Source organism: Choloepus didactylus, chromosome 7, assembly GCF_015220235.1.
Source record: "Choloepus didactylus isolate mChoDid1 chromosome 7, mChoDid1.pri, whole genome shotgun sequence".
Taxonomy (NCBI): Eukaryota; Metazoa; Chordata; class Mammalia; order Pilosa; family Megalonychidae; genus Choloepus; species Choloepus didactylus.
The window spans coordinates 3,833,990-3,856,761 of NC_051313.1; the positions used below are offsets into that span (position 1 = coordinate 3,833,990).

Here is a 22,772-nt window from a genome sequence, read left to right on the forward strand (position 1 = left end):
TCACTTCATACTAAAAATTAACAAATTATTGAGTCTTTGGGCCTTGAATGAGATATACAAACAATGGTCGTAGCCATAGACTCCCGAGTGGTACCAAACAAATGACTTGCCCTGATGGGTGGTTTCATTATCAGTAAAAGTCAGAATCCACAGAACCAGGAGGAGCCTTCGAGATGACTGGGGACCAACAGGGCCCCAACTCTAGCTGGGCCTGGGCTCGCAGGGCAACCACAGTCCCACTGAGGAGGCAAGACAAGCTCACATGCAAAGTTACCCACACTCCTTCCCTCAGCTGCCACCTGACCTCTGGACGGGTTAACGCAGGCGTGGGGGAATCCACACCCAGGTGAACGTGGGGGCTGAGTCATCACGCAAGGCTTTGTGTCACCCTCATGCAATGGGAAACTAAAGACCGGGATTCCCTGGAACCTGAAGAAATGCTCAGTGAAACACTGAATTCCTGAGTGGAGGGAGAAACATTTTAACTCTTGAAACTTTGAGCCTGCTGACTGACTTTAGGTACAACATTCAGTCTGTTCTAATCCTTAAATGGTCCAAATAGAGGCCTCTGAGGGAAAAGTAATCAGAGATGAATCACTTGCTGAACAAAAATCAGGACATTGATCCAAATCAGGGGAGGCTGAATCACCAAGCAAAGAGGGAAGAGTTGGAGCCAGACTTTTCGGGAAGAGAGAGGTCGTTGGCCCAAAGTACCTTTTTCAGGACCAAAGGAACAACATGGATAACGCAAATAGGGAGCTGGGTCAGAACCCAGGAAACTTGAACGAATGTGCCAAGCTAAAATGAGGAGCCCAGGGAACTCGAGAGGGTCGGGTTCACTTACTGAGATTCTGGAAGTTAGAGGCAAGTGGTGCAAGGAAAACACCTGCTTCAGGGTAAAACCAGAACAAAATTGGCCTCAAAAGGCAGCTCATGAGCCAGAGATGTAAGTCTGGATCCTTAAACACCTGTCTGCGTTTGTGAGCGACTCTTCCACCATTTGATCCTCTTAGTGGATTAACACCCTCTGGCAGCCTTCCTGCCTCTCCATGGGGTACTATAGATCTTAGCAGCAAAACGCTGAGCCCTGCCAGGGAAGTCCCGGGCCATCCGCAGGAGCAGCTGAATGCCCAGAGCTTAGGAAGGACAGTGGCCAGCGCACCTCAGAAGCCCTCAGTCACTGCAAGTCTCCATTAAAATTTAAATTCCCAGGAGAAAATTTCTGAGTGTTCCAGGCTGATTCCTTGATCAATCAGGTATTTCTTGGGGTGAGGATGGGAGAGTGCTACTCTACGCATTAGGGTCACTGGGGGCCAAGCTTAGGTATGGAGGTTATTCCGGATGAGGGAGAACTGCTGGGATCAGGAGAACAACTCCAATTTCCCGCCCTGTCCAAAACCTCATTCATTCACTCACGGAGGCTGCATTTCAAAGCACCGTCATTCTGAATGCAAACTCGAGGTCAGGTGCTTGGGGCGGATTCCTGGCTCTGACAATTACTAACATCACACTTCCTGCCTTTGTTAAAAGTAGTTAATTGTAGTATCTATCGCAGTGGATTGCAGTGAGGAGTAAAGATGTAATTCACTTAATGATCCTGAACAGGCACATAGTAAACATTCACTAAGTTATGGCTATAATTATTATCATTCATTCAGTCAGTCACTTTTAATGAGCACTATGGGCCAAGGGCTCTGTGCACTCTCCATCATCCTTTACCCCAAACCTGCTTGTGCACTTGCATTCCTGTCCTAGTAGTCATTAACAAGAAATGTGGGCATCATCCTGAGCAACTCCCTGTCCTCCACTGCCCACTTCTAAATACACTCTGGTTCTGTCTCTTAACCACCTGTCAGCTCCTTCCCTCCTTCCCACTCCTTACTGTTGCTGCCTGATTCTTTAATTTCTCATCTCCACTATGACAATACTCTCCACTGTGCCTCCCTGAGACCAGGGTCACTCTCATCCAAACTGTTTTCCATATTGATTCCAAGTTATTTTCCTGTCACATGCATGTGACAGTGTTGTTCATGTGCTCAAACCCCTCTGGGGATGGACACACAGTTCCAACATGACACACCATCCTTAGTGATCTGGCCCCTGCTCACCTCTCCAGCCTCCTCCCCAGTCCTCTCCTGGCCCTTCGCCCTGTGCCCACAGTAACTGAGCTTGAGTTCTCTGACCATACGATGCTGCTTGGCTTCTTTGTACCCACTGTTCCTTCTTCTGGGTCACCAATCCCTCCATCTGCCTGAGAACTCCTCCTGTGTTAAGGTTCATTCTTTAATCAATAAATACTTCCTAGTACTTTTCATGAGTAAAGCCTGTGCTAAGTTCAAGGAGTATATGATAAATAGTACACTCAATGGTTTTTCTCATAGAAAAAGGAATTTCAGACTCTTGAAGGAGAAATGAAGTATGGAGATTAAGGTTAAGCCATCTCAAAGTCAGCACTGTCTCCCTTACTACTTGGATAACATACAGAATTGGAGAACTTAATACACATTGGCATCAATCCCAAAGAACCTATAAGATTTTAACCCCAACAGTAAGTTGTGGTATAGTGAATTTAGTCATTTATACTTATAGAACCGTAGTGTGTTAGAAAAGATTGATTTGAACTCAAAAAATAATGACCAGAAAGTTGTTTCAATATGATGTTACAAAGTTATGTCATTAATTAGTCACTTTAGACAAAAAAGGGGCGCTGTTTAAAAGTGCCCACAATTGCCTAGGTATAACAATAGGCTGGGTTTATTTGTAAATGATTATTATATAGCATAAAATATGGTTAATTCAAAAATGTTAAAAAATCATGCCTTTCTAATTAATGTATTCGTCAATCATCTTATTGAATGAAGAATAAGCTGCCTGCAAAGAAAAGGAGATGACTAACCTCAAAACCTTGGTTCCTCCAGCAATGACCCAGGCCATTTCAGATCTCTGTTTTAAGGAAAGTTCCGTTATATTGGGACCAAAACTCCACTTTGGGCATTGATTGCTCATAGCACTCTCTCCTTGGACTGGATTCACCTTTGTATTAGTCGGTCTTCCCTCCTGGTCTCTAAGGCCCTTGGTGGCAGGGTCCTGTCTGATTCATTAAAGTATCACCAGGATTTAGTGACAAGCCTGCCAGAGAGAAGGAGCTTGGGAACTGTGTGCTGGGGCTGAACTCAGCTCCAACAGAGAAAACGTCCTTTCCTTCCTTCCTAAAAGTTTACTACCTGGCTGCAAGGGGACCTGTCAGCTTAAATGTTTACTTTCTCAGCTCCAACTAGCATCCACCTTCTTAAAAACTTTCACCAGGCTTAGCACTAATTTAGTGAAGACAAACTGACAAACTGTACAAAGTATTTTGACTCAGAGAGTGACTTACAACCACTATATAAAATGACATATTGCTACCATACAGTGAAAGTCATAGTAAAAGAGTTATCAAATAATGAAGTTAATTTTCCTGTGGGCCTCTGTGTCAAAGCACATGATGTGAATGGTTATCGTAGATCAGCTGAGTGACCCTCGCTGGTATGTTGAATCTCAGGCACTTTAGGCAATGAAAACTTGAATGGTTACTTCCTACACCACTAACCCCACTTTAGCAGGGCATACATTTCACCTGTGTAGTCTCATTTTAAATACAGGCAGAGCAAACCTCACTTTTCCAAAGTTCATTAGCAAAGCCTCACAATTTAAAAGAGCAGTTGTGTGACTCATTTTTGGATACCCATGTGGAAATAACAACCCCTCCCATTGCTGAGAAACAGCTTAAACAAATGCGTGAGAACCACAGGAAGTACTTACAGATCTCAGCTAGTGTCAGCTGAGTCTAGAAGAGGGGACAATTCCCTCGTGGGACATGTGGTTCTTGTAGGAGCTCCCACTACTTCTCTCCATTCGGCTTTTTTAAAAAAAGAGCCTTGTGTGGGCTTGGAAGGAACTGTTTAAAGGCTAGATCAGTTTCTCCCATTTCCTGAGTCATTCTGTCAAGTTCAAGTCAAGACATACTCGTTCTGGTGTTTTTGAGAAAGTGCACCCTAATAGGAAGTGAAGAAGTGATCGGACCCACTATTGCCCCCACTAACTCAAAACAAAAGTTAAAACAAAAGTTCTTCTGGGTGGCTACTTTAAAAGGTGTAGTCTATCAGTAGTTTTCTCCGAAATAAATTATGTCTATGAAGCCCCAAATGCTCAATCCCTCATCTTCCGAAATTAAAAAAAATAAAGAAAGCAAAAGTCATTTGGCTGTATCTGGGAAACCTGAAGCCCTGTTCCCGAGGAAGCAGAGCTGCGGGGAGGACCCAGCACACCGGGACCCCCTCTGGCCCCAGCCCCTGTCCCGGACGAACGGGAGCCCCTCCGCCGCCGGCACCCCAGTTCTGAGCGCGCAGCCCGCGGGGTGCCCCGCTTTCAGGGCGGTCGGAGGGAAAATCAGACACCGGGGGACAACTGACCGGAACCGGACGGGACGAGCGAAGGGAGTCGGGCTCTCTCCTGTCGGCGCCCGGCCCGCCGTGGTGGGGACGGGACCTGCTGCGCCGCGCCCGCCCGCGACGGCTCCTCGGCGGCCCCCGGCTGCTCCCCGCTGCTCCCCGGCTGCTCCCCGCTGCTCCCCGGAGGCTCCCCGGCTGCTCCCCGCTGCTCCCCGCTGCTCCCCGGAGGCTCCCCGGCTGCTCCCCGGCTGCTCCCCGGCTGCTCCCCGCTGCTCCCCGTTGCTCCCCGGCGGCTCCCCGCGGCTCTGCGGGTCCTCCACCCCCGGGCTGGGTCTCCCCGGCCGCTGCCCCCGCCCCGCCCCGCCCTGCAGACGCGCCCGCAGCTGGGACCGGCCCCGCCCAGGCCGATGGCGCCCCCGCCTCTGGACACCCAGGGCCACGCGCCCCGTCCTCCTGCCTCCTCCTACCCACCCATCCCAGCCCACCCCAGCCCACCCCACGTTCCCGGGAGGGGCCGTGGGCGGGACCAGACGCGCCCGGACTTTCCCCGGGAACCGCCGGACCTCCGCAGGGGGATGTTTCCCACCGCACCAGCGCGAACGCCCTTGCCGGCACCCGGCTGCGAGAGGCCCCCTGGCACCTGTGAGACCCTCGGGGGCGACCCAGTGGAAGGAGATGAGGCCACACGGCGCTGAGTCCCGCCTTCCCCGAGCCCGAGTCCTGGGACCAACCAGGGAGGTCATTCATTCATTCAACAAACCAACTCATGAGAAAAGGGCTGAGGATACAGCCATGGTCAAAAGCTGCCAGGACCCTGCCCTCAAGGTGCAGGCGTTTTAGTGGAACTTATGGACAAAACAGATAAAGTAGATATTATGTGAGGTGGGGATATGTATCTTGAAAAATAAGGCAGAGCTTGAAAGTAAGGAAATGTTCAAAACAAAACAAAAGAATCCTTAAAGATAGTGTACACGGGAGCCAACTGAAAGAGCTCCCAAAGGCCAAAACTGGAACAATTTGAGCAACAAAATAAAGCATTACTGATTATAGCCCAAAGTAAAAAATAAATATCGATGAGTTGGATACTGATAGAGTAAATGATTTATACTGACAGAAATAAATGGAGGAGATGAGACAAATCTTTCATAGTGAGGAATTCTAAATAATTTATATACATACTCTGCATTCCAGGAGGGGAAGCATAATTCCCCCTCTTTTGGTGTGGGCTGTACATAGTGACTTTCTTCCCAAGTGTAGAGGATGGAAAGGGGTGGGGAGGAGAGTCACTTTACATTGGAGAAGCCAGATAAACACTACCTCCTCCAGGTGACCGAGGTCAACACCGATAGTCATAGACCATGGTGATAGTGTGTGCCTGTGATCTGACATGTGAAAAGTGGTACTTTCCCTCTGTGTTCTTTCTCCCCAAAACCCAAAACCCCAGTCTCATCATGAAGCAACACATCAGACAAATTCCAGTAGTCAGGCATCCAACAAAATACCTGACCAGTACTTCTCAGAAACAAGGAAAGTCTGAGAAATTGACATGAACAGGAGGAGCCAAAGGACACATGATGACTAAATATCACATGGGATCCAGGAAGGGATGCTGGAGCAGAAAGGGTCATTAGGTTAAAAACTATGAGAGTCTGATAAATTATGGACTTTATTTTATAATAATGTATCAATATTGGTTCATTAATTGTAACAAATGTACCATACTAATGCAAGAAGTTACTAATAGGGGAAACTGGAGGTAGGGTGTATGGGAACTCTCTGCAGCACCTTTGCAATTGTTTCTGTGTATCTAGAACTATTCTAAATAATAAAATTTATTAAAAAAATAAAATAGTGAGAAGAATGTGGAGTGCTATATGAAAACAGGTTATTGCAAAGGCCTACAAGACAAAAAAATATATATGAAACAGTTGAGGGAAGAAGCAATGTAGACATTTGGGTAAAAAAGGACCATTCTGAGGCAAAGAAACTGCAAATATAAAGGCTTTGAGGCAGGAATATACTTGGCTTCTTGAAGAAGCAGGAAAGAGGCCAGTGTGGGTAGAACAAAATGAGTGGGGAAAGAGTGATAGGTGGTGGAGTAGGGGGTGGAGAACAGAGTATGTAGGGCCCTTGTGGTCATAATAAAGTATTTGGATTTTACTTTGATTGAGATGAGAAGACACTGAAGAAATTTTAGCAGAGCACCACCATATGTGACACTTATTTTCTTTAATCTACTGTTGTGTGGAGGGTGGATTAGGGACAAGGATGGGAGCAGGCAAAACAGTTTGCAGTGGAGCTGGTGAGAAGTGGTCAGGCTCCGGTTATGACCCAACGGATAGCCTGACTGGACTTGCTGGTTAATCGGATGTAAGGCACAAGAGAGAAAGAGGAGTTGAGGATGAGTCAAGGTTTTTACTCTGAGCCCTTATGCTGAGTTGCTGAGTTGGTGAAGGTTGTCTGAGAAGCAAGTTGTGGATGCTGAGGATCAAGTCCCATTTTGGACATTGTAAGTTTCGAGTGCCTATTAGACATCTATAAAGAGTTGTCAAGTGGGCAGTTGGGAGGTGAGTATGGAATGTGGAGATGAGATCTGGGATGATGACACAAATGTGGACGTCTTCAGCATATAGATGGTGTACAGGTAGAATGCAGATGTCTCAAGTCTGGGTCCTGGGACCCTCCAAAGTTCGGAGGTGAGGAAGAAGAACAACAAAGAAAGGAAAACGAGAAGGTAAGATCAGTGAGATAGGAGATAAACGAAGGGGGGATGGTATTCTAGAAGCCAAATGAAAAAAAAATGTGTTTCAACAAAGAGTAAATTAAGACTGAAAACTGAGTTCTGGGCTTGGCCACATCTAGGTCAGTGGTGCCCTTGAAAAGAAGAGTTTTGGTGGCATATGGTGACCAAAGCCTGATTGTTGTGGGCCCAGAGAGAATGAGAAGAGAGTAAATCAAGACAGAGAATGGGGCAGGAGCTGGAAGAGAATATGTAGTCAAGGGAGGGATTATTTTTCTTAATTAGAGGATCTACATGTTTGTATACTAAGGAGCATGAGCCAGGAAAAGGGGGAAATAGCAACGCAGGAGAGAAAGCTGGTGATCACTGGAGCAATGTTCTTGAGCAGGTAAGGGGGGTTGGAGTCCAGTCCACAAATGGAAAGTCGGGATTCAACAGGAGAAGAGAGTTCGACCACTTTAACAGGAAGGAAGGCAGAATGAGTGGGCCCAGATGCTGGGAAAGATGGCAGCAGGAACGTGTGAAGACTGTCCTGTTCTGTCAACGAAGAAAGGCCAAGCTCGTCAGCAGAAAGTGAGGCACAGAGACAGGCTGTTGGGGGTTTGAAGAGAGAGGAGAAAATATGCAATAGTCGTCTAGGACAGGGAGAGAGTAACTGGAATTTGAAAACATGGGCAGGTTGTTGGTAACGCTAGGGCCCACCTGAGGTGTGTGATAATGAATATAAAGGGAGTCCAGCCAGAAAAGTTGTGTGTTCTCACCAGCCTCATTTACCTACATTTAGGCAGAGGTCTGGCTTCAGCCAGAGTTTGGAGGTGCCAGGTGAATGTGAGAGAGGAAAGAGGAAAAGGGGCTGTGTGTGGACAGGAAGGGATCACTACACTGAAGGACTGTGGCATCCGAGCCAGGCAAGGAGAGAGAAAAGGACATGAAGGACAGTGTGGAGGGCAAAGGAACGGATAGATGGGAGGTTCCAGGGGGGTCAAGAAATTATTGCATTTGGGGGTTAGAGAGATTCAGTGAGAAAAATACAAGGTTGTTTCAGAGAGTGGGGTTTCTGTGACTGTGGTTATAAATTTAAAAACTAGTTCCACAATCCATTAGCTCTTGTTTGCACCTTTCAAGGACTCAATTGCCACTGTGGCTAGTGGACAGGGAAGGATAGAGCCAACATGTTGGATACAACATCGCAGAGAGTTGTGTTGGGCAGGCTTTCTAGAAAGATCCTAGTAGCCACCTCTGCCTGGTCTCACAAATCACACTTGGATAAGCTTTTCCAGAGCTGGGCAGTTTACAATTCAAGATGAAGACAGTTCTTTCAGAAGGGAGGAAACATGCTGCCTAAAAACGTTGGTGGCTCTTTCACCCACAAACAGCTTCTCTGCATGGTCTCTCATTTTCATGACTAAATATTTTGTGTGACATTCAACTGTCACGTGGTTTTGGTTGCTCTTGGTAATTACCTTTACAAATGCAGACTCACAGAACCAGTTACATCTTTCTCTACATCATCATTCAAACCTTCATCTACTAAATAGTAAGCTTCAAAAAGGCAGCTCTTGTTGTCTGTTTCCCTCCTCCTTCTTACCCAAAGCCTAGCCCAGGGCCCAGCACACAGGAAGCCTCACTGAACTGTTGAATGAGGCTGAACGTGCGATCCCAGTAAGCCCTGAGCTGAACCGTGGTGCTCAGGGCCCGAGATAGCATTACAGAGGAGGTGCACGGGAGTAGAGAGACTTAGACATGGTGAGAAAAGATTTTATTTTTCCAGAACAAAATTTCAAAACTATGCCTCCCCCGTTGTTCAAAAAGTAGTTTATAACATAATTCCAACAAGAATCTTGTCAACTACATGTATATAAAACTACCTACATTTTTATAAACATTAGTCACCAATGAATATAACAAAAGGAAAATCAATTCTGGAATTTTATAGTGCTAGCACGTATGCCAGATGTCTTCCATTTGCTTCCCTAGAAACACTTTTCATCTCCCTCCGCCCGGCTCTGCTCTCGTGGACCTATCAGAACGGATTATTCTAACAGCTCGTGTGCTCTGTGGCTTCCCATGGGCTTTTGAATAGAGAATTCTGGCAGGAGAGCAGGGGAAGGCAATGAGCTCAGGGGATTTATTCCAAAGAAAGGGGGTGGGTCCCTCAAGAGACGGCCCTGGGTCCTCTCCTGTGGCCTGCCCCCACACCTCTCTCCTTCCTGGCCCCAGGCACCTCTCCTCCTGGTGATTTTGAGGCTTGGAGAAGTGACAACCCAGGGCTCCCCTGCAGTTTCCTTCCACCTGCTCACACCTTTGTAACTGTGCCCTTATAAATAAATCCTCCCTGAACTAGCCTAATTTCAATGTGCCCTCCTTTCTCCACTGGAACCCCAACTGCTACAGCATCTTTAAGTTAGTAGCTAGATCACAATCTCCAAAACCCAGCTCCAAAATTTTTATACTTATAGTCCTTACAAAAATGTTCCTTGATATTATCAGCTTTATTTTGACCCACTGGTGAGCTGTCTGAAGAAACTACGCTGTACACGATATGATACAATTTTTTCTCCAATACCCTCAGACTAGAAAAATACTCTCAGATTCACAGGCAAATCTTTTGGAATGTTGCTTCTCTGTATAAAATGCAATTTATGGAAATACATAAATAAGAATTCATAAGTAGTTTTCTTTTTAAGGTAGTTATTTATATATCAAATTTTAAATTACTTCTAGATAATTGAGGAGTCTGTATTTCAGAATATTTGCCTTTTTATTGCAAACAATTCATCATTACTCAACATACTCAGCTGTCCCAGAGAACATGGTTTCTAATTCTTGAAGCTTAAGATTTAAACATACAATGATTAGCAAACTCCAGGTTATTCAAAATATAAGCCCTATAATACTCAGGCCAATATTAAAAATTACCAATACTTTTTGATCAGTTACAATGTTCCAAGTCCAGTGTTAACATTTTCATATATGATCTCATTTAATTCTCATCACAAATTTATCATGTGTGTGCTATGCAACCCCATTTGACAGAGAAGGAAACTGAGCCTTAGACTCTCCTGCCCACTGTCACAGCACCAGTAAGTGGGAGAGCATAGATTCAAACCCTAGTGTCCAATGCGAGAGTCCAAATTCTTAACCATGAATAAAGAAACTGTTCTGGTTTGCTAATGCTGCCAGAATGCAAAATACCAGAAATGGATTGGCTTTTATAAAGGGGATTTATTAGGTTACAATGAATATATTTATTTATTGATGATGGTTTAGTTTGGACACTTTTATGGCCTTAGAAATGTATTTCTTCAGTTCATTTCTGCCTGCCATGGAGCTGTGGGGTGAGGTTTGGTAGCCATCACAAGGCCATAAAAGTGTCCAAACTAAAGCATCAACAAGAGGATACCTTCACCCAGGAAAGGTATCCGGAACACCTCTGTCAGCTGGGAAGGCACATGGCTGGCATCTGCTGGTCCTTTGTTCCCAGGCCCTGGTTTCAAAATGGCTTTCTCCAAAATGTCTCTGGGTCTCTGTTTCTCTTAGCCTCTATCCCTCAGCCTCTGTACATCCTTGCTTGTTCTCCCAGGGTGTTTCTCATTAAGCGCTTGGGGGTCCTCTCTTAGCTTCTCCGGGGCAAACTCTAGGTTTCGTCTCTTAGCATAGCATCTCCGAATGTCTTTCTGTCTGCATCTCCAAGCATCTCCAAGCATCAGGATCTGTGTTGGCTCTTAGCTTCTCTTAAGTTATCCAGTGAATCACTCAAGACCCTCCTTGAATGGGGGGTCCACACCTCCATGGAAATAATTTAATCAAAGCTTTCACCCACAGTTGGGTGAATCACATCTCCATGGAAATAATCAACAGGTTCCACACCCAACAAGTTTGGATTAAAAGATCATGACTCTTCTGGAGTCCATAACAGTTTCAAACTGGCATAGAAATGAAGAACAACATCAAAGAACACAGAAGAACCAAAATGCCTTTCAAAGCAAATGATTTCTTTCACCTTATTATCTGAATTCAAAAATCAATGCAAAATCTAGGTAGAAGGAAATTGTGGGAAGATGGCAGAGTAGGAATTTCCAGGAACCAGTCCTTTTACCAGAACCATTAAACAGGAAGGAACTGTGTGAATCCACTGTCAACACCGTGAGGCACCCAGGGAAGAGCAGAGGAAGAGGCTGGTACATTGTGGTAAATGCAAGTGAATTTCACTTTCTATGCGAGGGCTACCATCCCTCACCCCACAGCTCCACGGCAGGCAGAAATGAAGTCCTCAACCCCAGCTCCTGGTGCTGCTGGCTGGTGTGAGGGTAGATTATGAAGGACTAGTTCCCCAAGATCTGGAGATGTATGTTCCAATCACTGATCACTGCATTTGATCAGCTACTTCAGAGGCTGAGCGCTCGGCTCAGAGGGCAGCCATTGTTCCAACCCACCCAGACAAAAGCAGCAGAGGAGACTTAAAGACAGTCCCCTTCCTCAGATCTGGAGAAAACAGTTAAAGGTCTACATTTACCTGACAACTGCTGAATCAAGAAAATACTTCAAGAGTCATAGGAGAAGCTCTCAGTGCCCTTGCTGGACCTCCCTCGGCCCCTCCTCAAGGCAGTGTGGAGCCATCTGGCACTCATTTTGGGGGTACCTGGCCTCCTTGCAGCTGGGAACGACTGACCTGGGAAACACTTCTTCTGCTTGCCCTTCATCCAGAATTTTCCCTCCAGGCAAAAGCATTGGGATAGCTAAAGCAGTGCAAGAAATAATTGAGTAAGGCAGCCTGGGGCAAAGGCTTACCTGCTTTAAGTCATGTGGTGGAGAACTCAGGAGAGGGAGAAAGTCTTTTGCACAGGCAGTAGAGGGGACATGCAAATTCCCATAAACAGAGGAACTCCCAAGGCCACCAGGACAAGATACAGACCCCGAGAAGACAAGAAGGACCCTGCACACTGTGTTTGCCTCAGGCTGACCTTCTGGATAGAAGGGCTGAACTCTGATGGAGGGCACCAGCCAACACAAAGCCAATTTGCAAAGACTGTGAAAGGTGCTTGCTTTGCATTGGTTTGTTTGGTTTTGTTAGCTCCTGGCACTCAGGAAAATCTCTGTCTTATCGCTATATAGATACAAACTCAAAAAACAGACAGCTCAGGGACTAAATTCCAGGGTTAAAGAGGATAAAAATACAGAGAACATCAACAAAGAAGACCAGGCCATGGACATACAGAAAAATGCTTAAAAAATTATCTTTAGTAGGCTCAAGGAGATGAAGGAAAACACAGAGAAAGAACTACAGGATATCAGGAATATAATGAATGAACAATGTGAGACTCTCAAAAAGAGAAATTTTAAAAGGAACCAAACAGAACTACTGGAGTTGAAGACACAATAACTGAAATGAAAAATTCCCAGGAGTGTTTCAGTGGCAGATTAGAGCTGACAGAAGAATCAATGAACTCAAGGACAAGACAATTGAAATGAGTCAGGGTGACGAGCAGAAAGAAAAGAGAAATAGAAAAAACAAAAATAGCCTAAGAGGCCTATGGGACACCATCAGGCATACCAATATATGCTTCGTGGGAGCCTCATAGGGAGAAGAGGGAGAGAACGTGGTAGAAGGAATATTCAAAGAAATAATGACAGAAAACTTCCAAAACCAGGAAAAAGAAATGAGTATGCACATTCTAGAAGCCCATTGAACACCAAACAGGGTAAATCTGAAGATAAATATGCCCAGACAGATGGTGGTCAGACTGTTGAATGGAAACAACAAGGAGAACATTCTGAAAGCTGCAAGAGAAAAGCAACACGTTATGTACAAAGGAGTACCAATTAGATTAATTTCTTATTTCTCATCAGAATTCATGGAGGCAAGGAGGTAGTGAGTTAAAATACTTAAAGTGCTGAGAGAAAACAATTTCTAAGCAAAAATTTTATATCCTATGAGACTTTTTTCAAAAATGAGGGGTAGATTAAAACATTCTCAGATAAACAAAAGCTGAGGGAGTTTGTCACCATTACATCTGCTCTATAAGCAATGCTAAGGGGCATTCTTTAGACTGAACACAAAGGACACTAGACAATGGACTGAACCAGCATATGAAATAAAGACCTCCAGTGAAGGTAGCCAGTGAATAGCTACCTTCAGCACTATTGTAATGTATTTTTTTTTTGGTATGTAACTCCACTTCTTTCTTCTTATAGGTGCTAAAATGCAAATGCAATACATAGGAGGCGGGGCAAGATGGCGGACTGGTGAGCTGTATGTTTTAGTTACTCCTCCAGGAAAGTAGGTAGAAAGCCAGGAACTGCGTGGACTGGACACCACAGAGCAATCTGACTTTGGGCATACTTCATACAACACTCATGAAAACGTGGAACTGCTGAGATCAGTGAAATCTGTAAGTTTTTGCGGCCAGGGGACCCGCGCCCCTCCCTGCCAGGCTCAGTCCCGTGGGAGGGGGGGGGGGCTGTCAGCTCCGGGAAGGAGAAGGGAGAACTGCAGTGGCAGCCCTTATCAGAAACTCATTCTACTGATCCAAACTCCAACCATAGATAGACTGAGACCAGACACCAGAGAATCTGAGAGCAGCCAGCCCAGCAGAGAGGAGACAGGCATAGAAAAAAAACAACACGAAAAACTCCAAAATAAAAGCGGAGGATTTTTGGAGTTCTGGTGAACATAGAAAGGGGAAGGGCAGAGCTCAGGCCCTGAGGCACATATGCAAATCCCGAAGAAAAGCTGATCTCTCTGCCCTGTGGACCTTTCCTTAATGGCCCTGGTTGCTTTGTCTCTTAGCATTTCAATAACCCATTAGATCTCTGAGGAGGGCCCTTTTTTTTTTTTTTTTTTTAACCCTTTTTTCTTTTTCTAAAACAATTACTCTAAGAAGCCCAATACAGAAAGCTTCAAAGACTTGCAATTTGGGCAGGTCAAGTCAAGAGCAGAACTAAGAGAGCTCTGAGACAAAAGGCAATAATCCAGTGGCTGAGAAAATTCACTAAACACCACAACTTCCCAAGAAAAGGGGGGTGTCCGCTCACAGCCATCATCCTGGTGGACAGGAAACACTCTTGCCCATTGCCAGCCCCATAGCCCAGAGCTGCCCCAGATAACCCAGTGTGACGGAAGTGCTTCAAATAACAGGCACGCACCACAAAACTGGGCGTGGACATTAGCCTTCCCTGCAACCTCAGTTGATTGTCCCAGAGTTGGGAAGGTGGAGCAGTGTGAATTAACAAAGCCCCATTCAGCCATTTCAGCAGACTGGGAGCCTCCCTACACAGCCCAGCAGCCCAGAACTGCCCTGGGGGGATGGCACTCACCTGTGACATAGCACAGTCATCCCTCAACAGAGGACCCGGGGTGCACAGCCTGGAAGAGGGGCCCACTTGCAAGTCTCAGGAGCCATACGCCAATACCAAGGACTTGTGGGTCACTGGCAGAGACAAACTGTGGCAGGACTGAACTGAAGGATTACACTATTGCAGCAGCTTTAAAACTCTAGGATCACCAGGGAGATTTGATTGTTAGGGCCACCCCCCCTCCCTGACTGCCCAGAAACACGCCCCATATACAGGGCAGGCAACACCAACTACACACGCAAGCTTGGTACACCAATTGGACCCCACAAGACTCACTCCCCCACTCACCAAAAAGGCTAAGCAGGGGAGAACTGGCTTGTGGAGAACAGGTGGCTCGTGGACGCCACCTGCTGGTTAGTTAGAGAAAGTGTACTCCACGAAGCTGTAGATCTGATAAATTAGAGATAAGGACTTCAATTGGTCTACAAATCCTAAAAGAACCCTATCAAGTTCAGCAAATGCCACGAGGCCAAAAACAACAGAAAATTATAAAGCATATGAAAAAACCAGACGATATGGATAACCCAAGCCCAAGCACCCAAATCAAAAGATCAGAAGAGACACAGCACCTAGAGCAGCTACTCAAAGAACTAAAGATGAACAATGAGACCATAGTACGGGAGACAAAGGAAATCAAGAAGACCCTAGAAGAGCATAAAGAAGACATTGCAAGACTAAATAAAAAAATGGATGATCTTATGGAAATTAAAGAAACTGTTGACCAAATTAAAAAGATTCTGGACACTCATAGTACAAGACTAGAGGAAGTTGAACAACGAATCAGTGACCTGGAAGATGACAGAATGGAAAATGAAAGCATAAAAGAAAGAATGGGGAAAAAAATTGAAAAAATTGAAATGGACCTCAGGGATATGATAGATAATATGAAACATCCGAATATAAGACTCATTGGTGTCCCAGAAGGGGAAGAAAAGGGTAAAGGTCTAGGAAGAGTATTCAAAGAAATTGTTGGGGAAAACTTCCCAAATCTTTTAAACAACATGAATACACAAATCATAAATGCTCAGCGAACTCCAAATAGAATAAATCCAAATAAACCCACTCCGAGACATATACTGATCACACTGTCAAACACAGAAGAGAAGGAGCAAGTTCTGAAAGCAGCAAGAGAAAAGCAATTCACCACATACAAAGGAAACAGCATAAGACTAAGTAGTGACTACTCAGCAGCCACCATGGAGGCAAGAAGGCAGTGGCACGATATATTTAAAATTCTCAGTGAGAAACATTTCCAGCCAAGAATACTTTATCCAGCAAAGCTCTCCTTCAAATTTGAGGGAGAGCTTAAATTTTTCACAGACAAACAAATGCTGAGAGAATTTGCTAACAAGAGACCTGCCCTACTGGAGATACTAAAGGGAGCCCTACAGACAGAGAAACAAAGAAAGGACAGAGAGACTTGGAGAAAGGTTCAGTACTAAAGAGATTCGGTATGGGTACAATAAAGGATATTAATAGACAGAGGGGAAAAATATGACAAACATAAACCAAAGGATAAGATGGCTGATTCAAGAAATGCCTTCATGGTTATAACGTTGAATGTAAATGGATTAAACTCCCCAATTAAAAGATATAGATTCGCAGAATGGATCAAAAAAAATGAACCATCAATACATTGCATACAAGAGACTCATCTTAGACACAGGGACACAAAGAAACTGAAAGTGAAAGGATGGAAAAAAATATTTCATGCAAGCTACAGCCAAAAGAAAGCAGGTGTAGCAATATTAATCTCAGATAAAATAGACTTCAAATGCAGGGATGTTTTGAGAGACAAAGAAGGCCACTACATACTAATAAAAGGGGCAATTCAACAAGAAGAAATAACAATCGTAAATGTCTATGCACCCAATCAAGGTGCCACAAAATACATGAGAGAAACACTGGCAAAACTAAAGGAAGCAATTGATCTTTCCACAATAATTGTGGGAGACTTCAACACATCACTCTCTCCTATAGATAGATCAACCAGACAGAAGACCAATAAGGAAATTGAAAACTTAAACAATCTGATAAATGAATTTGATATAACAGACATATACAGGACATTACATCCCAAATCACCAGGATACACATACTTTTCTAGTGCTCATGGAACTTTCTCCAGAATAGATCACATGCTGGGACATAAAACAAGCCTCAGTAAATTTAAAAAGATTGAAATTATTCGAAGCACATTCTCTGACCACAATGGAATACAATTAGAAGTCAATAACCATCAGAGACTTAGAAAATTCACAAATACCTGGAGGTTAAACAACACACTCCTAAACAATCAGTGGGTTAAAGAAGAAATAGCAAGAGAAATTGCTAAATATATAGAGACGAATGAAAATGAGAACACAACATACCAAAACCTATGGGATGCAGCAAAAGCAGTGCTAAGGGGGAAATTTATAGCACTAAACGCATATATTAAAAAGGAAGAAAGAGCCAAAATCAAAGAACTAATGGATAAACTGAAGAAGCTAGAAAATGAACAGCAAACCAATCCTAAACCAAGTAGAAGAAAAGAAATAACAAGGATTAAAGCATAAATAACTGACATAGAGAACAAAAAAACAATAGAGAGGATAAATATCACCAAAAGTTGGTTCTTTGAGAAGATCAACAAGATTGACAAGCCCCTAGCTAGACTGACAAAATCAAAAAGAGAGAAGACCCATATAAACAAAATAATGAATGAAAAAGGTGACATAACTGCAGATCCTGAAGAAATTAAAAAAATTATAAGAGGATATTATGAACAACTGTATGGCAACAAACTGGATAATGTAGAAGAAATGGACAATTTCCTGGAAACATATGAACAACCTAGACTGACCAGAGAAGAAATAGACGACCTCAACCAACCCATCACAAGCAAAGAGATCCAATCAGTCATCAAAAATCTTCCCACAAATAAATGCCCAGGGCCAGATGGCTTCACAGGGGAATTCTACCAAACTTTCCAGAAAGAACTGACACCAATCTTCCTCAAACTCTTTCAAAACATTGAAGAAAATGGAACACTACCTAACTCATTTTATGAAGCTAACATCAATCTAATACCAAAACCAGGCAAAGATGCTATAAAATGCAAATGCATAAAAAGGAATGATAAATCTATGGTTTTGTACATACAATGATCAAGGATATAATTTGTGACAAGTACAAAGAAAGATGGGGGACATAGGGGCATAATAGCAGTGTATGTGTATGCTATTGAAGTTATGTTGGTATCACATCAAAAGTGATTGTTACATGTTTATGATTTTAAATTTTAACTCCATGGTAATCACAAAGAAAATATATGAAAAATATATCCAGAAAGAAATGATAAGGGACTCAATATGGTGCAATACTAGAAATCAAATAAGTATGAAAGTAGGAATTTTTGAGGGTCAAAAAAAAAGCTATAAGATTTGTAAAGACTAAATAATAAACTGAATAGAAGAACGTCCTGCATTATCAGTAGTTACTTTAAATGTAAATGGGGTAAACTCTCCAATCAAAAGGCAGATACTGGCACAATGGATAAAAAAGCACAATGCTACTATATGCTGTTTATAAGAGACTAACCTTAAATTCAAAGACACAAGCAAGTTGAAAGCAAAAGGATAGAAAAAAATACCATGCAAATAGCTAACTGTACTATTATCAGATAAAATAGCCTTTAAATCAAAAACTGTTACAAAGGACAAAGAAGGCCACTATATACAGAATACAGAAGGGGTCAAATAAACAAGAAGACATAACAGTTATATATATGCACCTAACAGTAAAGCCCCAAAATATATGAGGAAAATATTGACAGGTTTGAAGGAAGAAATGGATGGTTCTACATGAATAAAAGGAGACTTTAATACACCACTTTCAATAATGGTAGAATATCTGAACAGAAGATCAATAGGAAAATGGAAGACTTGAACAATACTCTAAACCAACTAGACCCATCAGACCTATACAGCACACTTCACTCAGCAGCAGAATACACTTTCTTCTCCGGTGCACTTGGGTCATTCTCCAGGATAGACCGTATGTTGGGTCACAATAGGAGTCTCAATAAATTTAAAAATATTGAAATCATACAATGTATCTTCTCCAAACACAATGAAAATGAACTAGAAATCATTACAGAGGGAGAAACGGATAATTCACAATTATATAGAAATTATACAACATACTCTTAAATGACTAATGGGTCAAAGAAGAAATCACAAGGGAAATTAGGAGATCTCTTGAGGTGAATGAAAATAAAAACACAACATACCAAAACTTATGGGATGCAGCAAAGGCAGTGCTGAGAGGGAAATTTATAGCATTAAAGGTCTACACTAAGAAAAAAAGATCACAAATCTGAAACCTAACCTCACAACTGGAGGATCTAAAAAAAGGACAGCAGACTAAATCCACAGTGAAAAGAAGGAAAAAAATAGCAAAGATTAGAGTGGAGATAAATGAAATAGAGATTTTTTAAAAATAGAATAAATGAAACCAAAATTGGTTCTTTGAAAAGATCAATTAATTTGGCAAAGCTTTAGCTAGACTGACAAAGAAAAGAGAGAGAGAGAACACAAATAACTAAAATCAGAAATGAAAGGGGAACATCCCCACCAACACCACAGAAATAAAAAAGACTAGAAGAGAATACTATGAACAACCTTGCACCAACAAATTAGACAATCTAGAAGAAATAGATGAAGTCTTAGAAACACACAAATTGCCTACACTGACTCAAAAAGAAATAGAAGATCTCAACAGACCAATAACAAGTTAAGAGATGCACTCAGTCATCAAAAACCTCCTAACAAAGAAAAGCCCAGGACCAGATGGCTTCACTGGTGAATTTTACCAAACATTTCAAGAAGAAATAATAACAATCTGCTCAAATTCTTCCAAAAAAATTGAAGAGAAGAGAACACTTCCTAACTAATTATATAAGGTCAACCACTAACAAAACCAGATAAAGATAGTACATTAAAAAAATTGCAGACCACTATGAATATAGATGCAAAAGTCATTGACAAAACACTAGCAAACTGAATCCAGTAGCACATTAAAAGAATTATACACCATTATCAAGTGGAATTTATCCCAGGTATGCAAGGGGGGTTCAACAAAAGAAAATCAATTTATGTAATACACCACATTAATAGAATGAAAGGGAAAAACCATATGATCCTCTCAATTGATGTGGAAAAGCCATTTGACAAAACCCAGCAAACAGAAAGACATTCTGTGTTCATGAATTAGAAGACTAAATATTGCTCAGATGTGAATTCTACTCAAAGTGATTTACAAATTCACTGCAATCTCAATCAAAAGTCCAACAGCCTTCTTCACAGAAGTGGAAAAGCCAATCATCAGTTTTATATAGAGGGGTATGGAGACCCAAATAGCCAAAACCATCTTGAAAAGAAGAATGAAGTTGGCCAACTCACTTTCCCAATTTAAAAACTTATTACAAAGCTACAGTAATCAAAACAGCATGTTTGTGGCACAAGGTTAGACATATCAACCAATGGAATTGAATTAAAAATTCAGAAATAAATCCTCCCATCTAAGGCCAATTGATTTTTGACAAGGTGCCAAGTCCACCCACTGGAGAAAGAATAGTCTCTTCAACAAATGGTGCTGGGAAAACTGGATGCCCATATGCAAATGAATGAAGGTGGACCCCTTCCTCATGCCATATACAAAAAGTAAGCCAAAATGGATTAATGACCTATAAGAATCAGGACTATAAAACTCTTAGAAGAAAACATGGGGAGGCATTTTCAGGATCTTGCGTTAGGCAATGGTTTCTTAGACTTTACACCAAAACATGAACAACAAAAGAAAAAATAGATAAAAGCTCTTCATCAAAATTAAAAACTTTTGTGCATCAAAGGACTTCATCAAGAAAGTAAAAAAGACAACCTACAAAATGGAGAAAATATTTGGAAACAAGATATGTGATATGGTTTCATATTCAAAATGCAAAAGAACTTCAACGACAAAAAGATAAACAACCCAATATAAAAATGGGCAAAAGGTTTGAATAGATGTTTCTCCAAAGGAGATATACAAATGGCCAAGAAGCACTCAATGCCATCAGCCATTAGGGAAATGCAAATTAAAACCACAATGAGATAACATTTCACGCCCACTAGAAATGTTACAATTAAAAAAAATGGAAAATAACAAGTGTTGGAGAGGATGTGTAGAAATAGGAACACTCATTCATTATTGGTGGGAATGTAAAATGGTGCAGCCTTTGTGGTAAACAATTTGCCGGTTTTTCAGAAAGTTAAATATAAAATAACCACGTGACCCAGCAATGCAGCTTCTAGGTGTATACCCAAAAATATTGAAAGCAGGGTCTCAGGCAAATATCTGCACGCTGATGTTTATTGTGGCATTACTCACAGTTGCCAAAAGATGACGGCAATGCAAGTGCCCATCAACCAATGTATCAATAAACAAAATATGGCATATACACACAATGAAATATTATTCAGCCATAAAAAGGAATGAAGTCCTGATACATGTGACAACATGGATGAAACTTGAGGCCATTGTGTTGCGTGAAATGAGCTGAAAATAAAAGGACAAATACTGTATGATCTCACTGATATGAAAAAATTAGGATAAGCAAATTCATAGAGTCAGAAACCAGAATCCAGGTCACCAAGCATCTGGGCAGGGGTAGGGAAGGGGGGAATTAATGAACTTGGTACAGAGTTTCTGTTGGGGGTGATGGGAAAGTTTTAGTAATGGGTTGTGGTGACGGTAGCATGACCTTTTGAATGTAATTAACACCACCAAATTATATTTTTACATATGGTTTAAAAAGGAATTTTAGCTTGTATACATTTTACTAGAATAAAATAAAAAAAAATCCCATCAGACTGTACAACAGACACCATGAACCCGAATGTAAAGCATGTCACACACTTAATAGTTACACAACTATACAAGGGTGCCACACTAGTGCAAAGTGTTAATAATGGGCAAAACTGTGGGGGTCAGGTGGGGTGGGAGGAGGGTACTTGGGTAACTGTATTTTCTCCATGATTTTTCTGCAAACCTACAACTTCCCTAATATAAAATTAAAATAATTTGGGGCTAGAGATAGAATAATTCATCTGCTGAGTAGCACTTCATGGAAACCAATTTTTCTGCAACTGTGATTTTGCATAACAACTTGCAAAAGTATTTTCAGAGGAGACGGTTACTCAATACTCATTTCTGGTAAACCCTTTCTGCACCATTGCCCCGTCCAGAGGAACTGACAAAAGTTAGCTAGAAAAGTATACGCAGAATGGAACAAACAAATCATATATGCCTTTTATAAATACTCATTTTGTCAGATATTGGCTTTGACTTTGAATAATTAAATTAGTTCTCAATAGCTGTAATTTTCCCTCAACAAGCTTTTTCCATCCATATTTTGCTCATATAGATGAATTTGTACTCTCCATTTAGAAACAACATAATTCACCAAGCGCCTTACTTTGGGGTTGAGGCATGGGTTTCTTCTCTTCTTCGTCCTCTTCTTCCATTGCACCCGCCACGTCCTCGTTTGCCCTAATTTTCTCTCTGACACGCTTTCACACGGACAGATTACGCCTTCAGAAGTGGCTTGTGACTTCCACGACTTTCGCCTGCGTCCCTCTGCAACCCTAAAGAAAATTAACAAGTATTATGTTGGCACACAAAGAAGCAAACACATCTAACATGAATTTGTTTTTGAGATGAACGTACTCAAGGTGACCCAGTGAACCCAGACTGAACTGCACGCAGCAGACACAGAGACCAAGGACAAAGTGTCTCCTCAAGGACCCCTGCCCCTCGCGACAGGGATCTTGCAGAGGAACGCTCGGGGGCTCTGGCGGGCGCTCCCCGGGCCCGTGGCGTCCTCCCTGACGCGTGTGTCCACTGTGACGAGGAGTCCCTGGGAGGGGCCCACCTGGCCTTGCCTCAGAGCTCGGAGTGTTGAAAGCGGGCAGCTCCAACTGATTTCTGTGCACCCTGTATTCTGCAAGTTGGTAAAGGGTGAAGGTGAGTTATGAAACAGGAACTTCTGCCACAACCGTATCCCTAGCTACCAAGCCCATGCCCCCTGCAAGTAGGAGCTCACGGTTCATGGTGATGCGGACGTGGGGGCCAACCACAATCCGTTCACCCCTGACTCCTTCCAGGGCCCTGGCACCCCATTTATGAACGAGTGGACCCCTTTCCAAGAGAAAAAACACACGGCA

General features: G+C 42.8%; 1 protein-coding gene across 2 annotated transcripts in view; it reads right to left on the reverse strand.

Annotated features, from left to right (window-relative positions):
- STX11 (syntaxin 11) overlaps positions 1-22,456 on the reverse strand; it is a 43,792-nt gene extending 21,336 nt beyond the window's left edge. Inside the window, exons 1-2 of one of the 2 annotated variants that reach the window (XM_037842898.1) lie at positions 22,276-22,456; positions 22,025-22,193 (exon numbers count right to left, since the gene is read on the reverse strand). In XM_037842898.1, the coding sequence (XP_037698826.1) occupies positions 22,025-22,073 (49 nt within the window). In that variant the 5' untranslated portion in view covers positions 22,074-22,193; positions 22,276-22,456. Of the gene's footprint in view, positions 1-4,451; positions 4,630-22,024; positions 22,194-22,275 lie in introns of those variants that run through there. The other variant, XM_037842899.1, reaches the window with a different exon arrangement.
- Between the last annotated feature and the right edge of the window lie 316 nt (positions 22,457-22,772).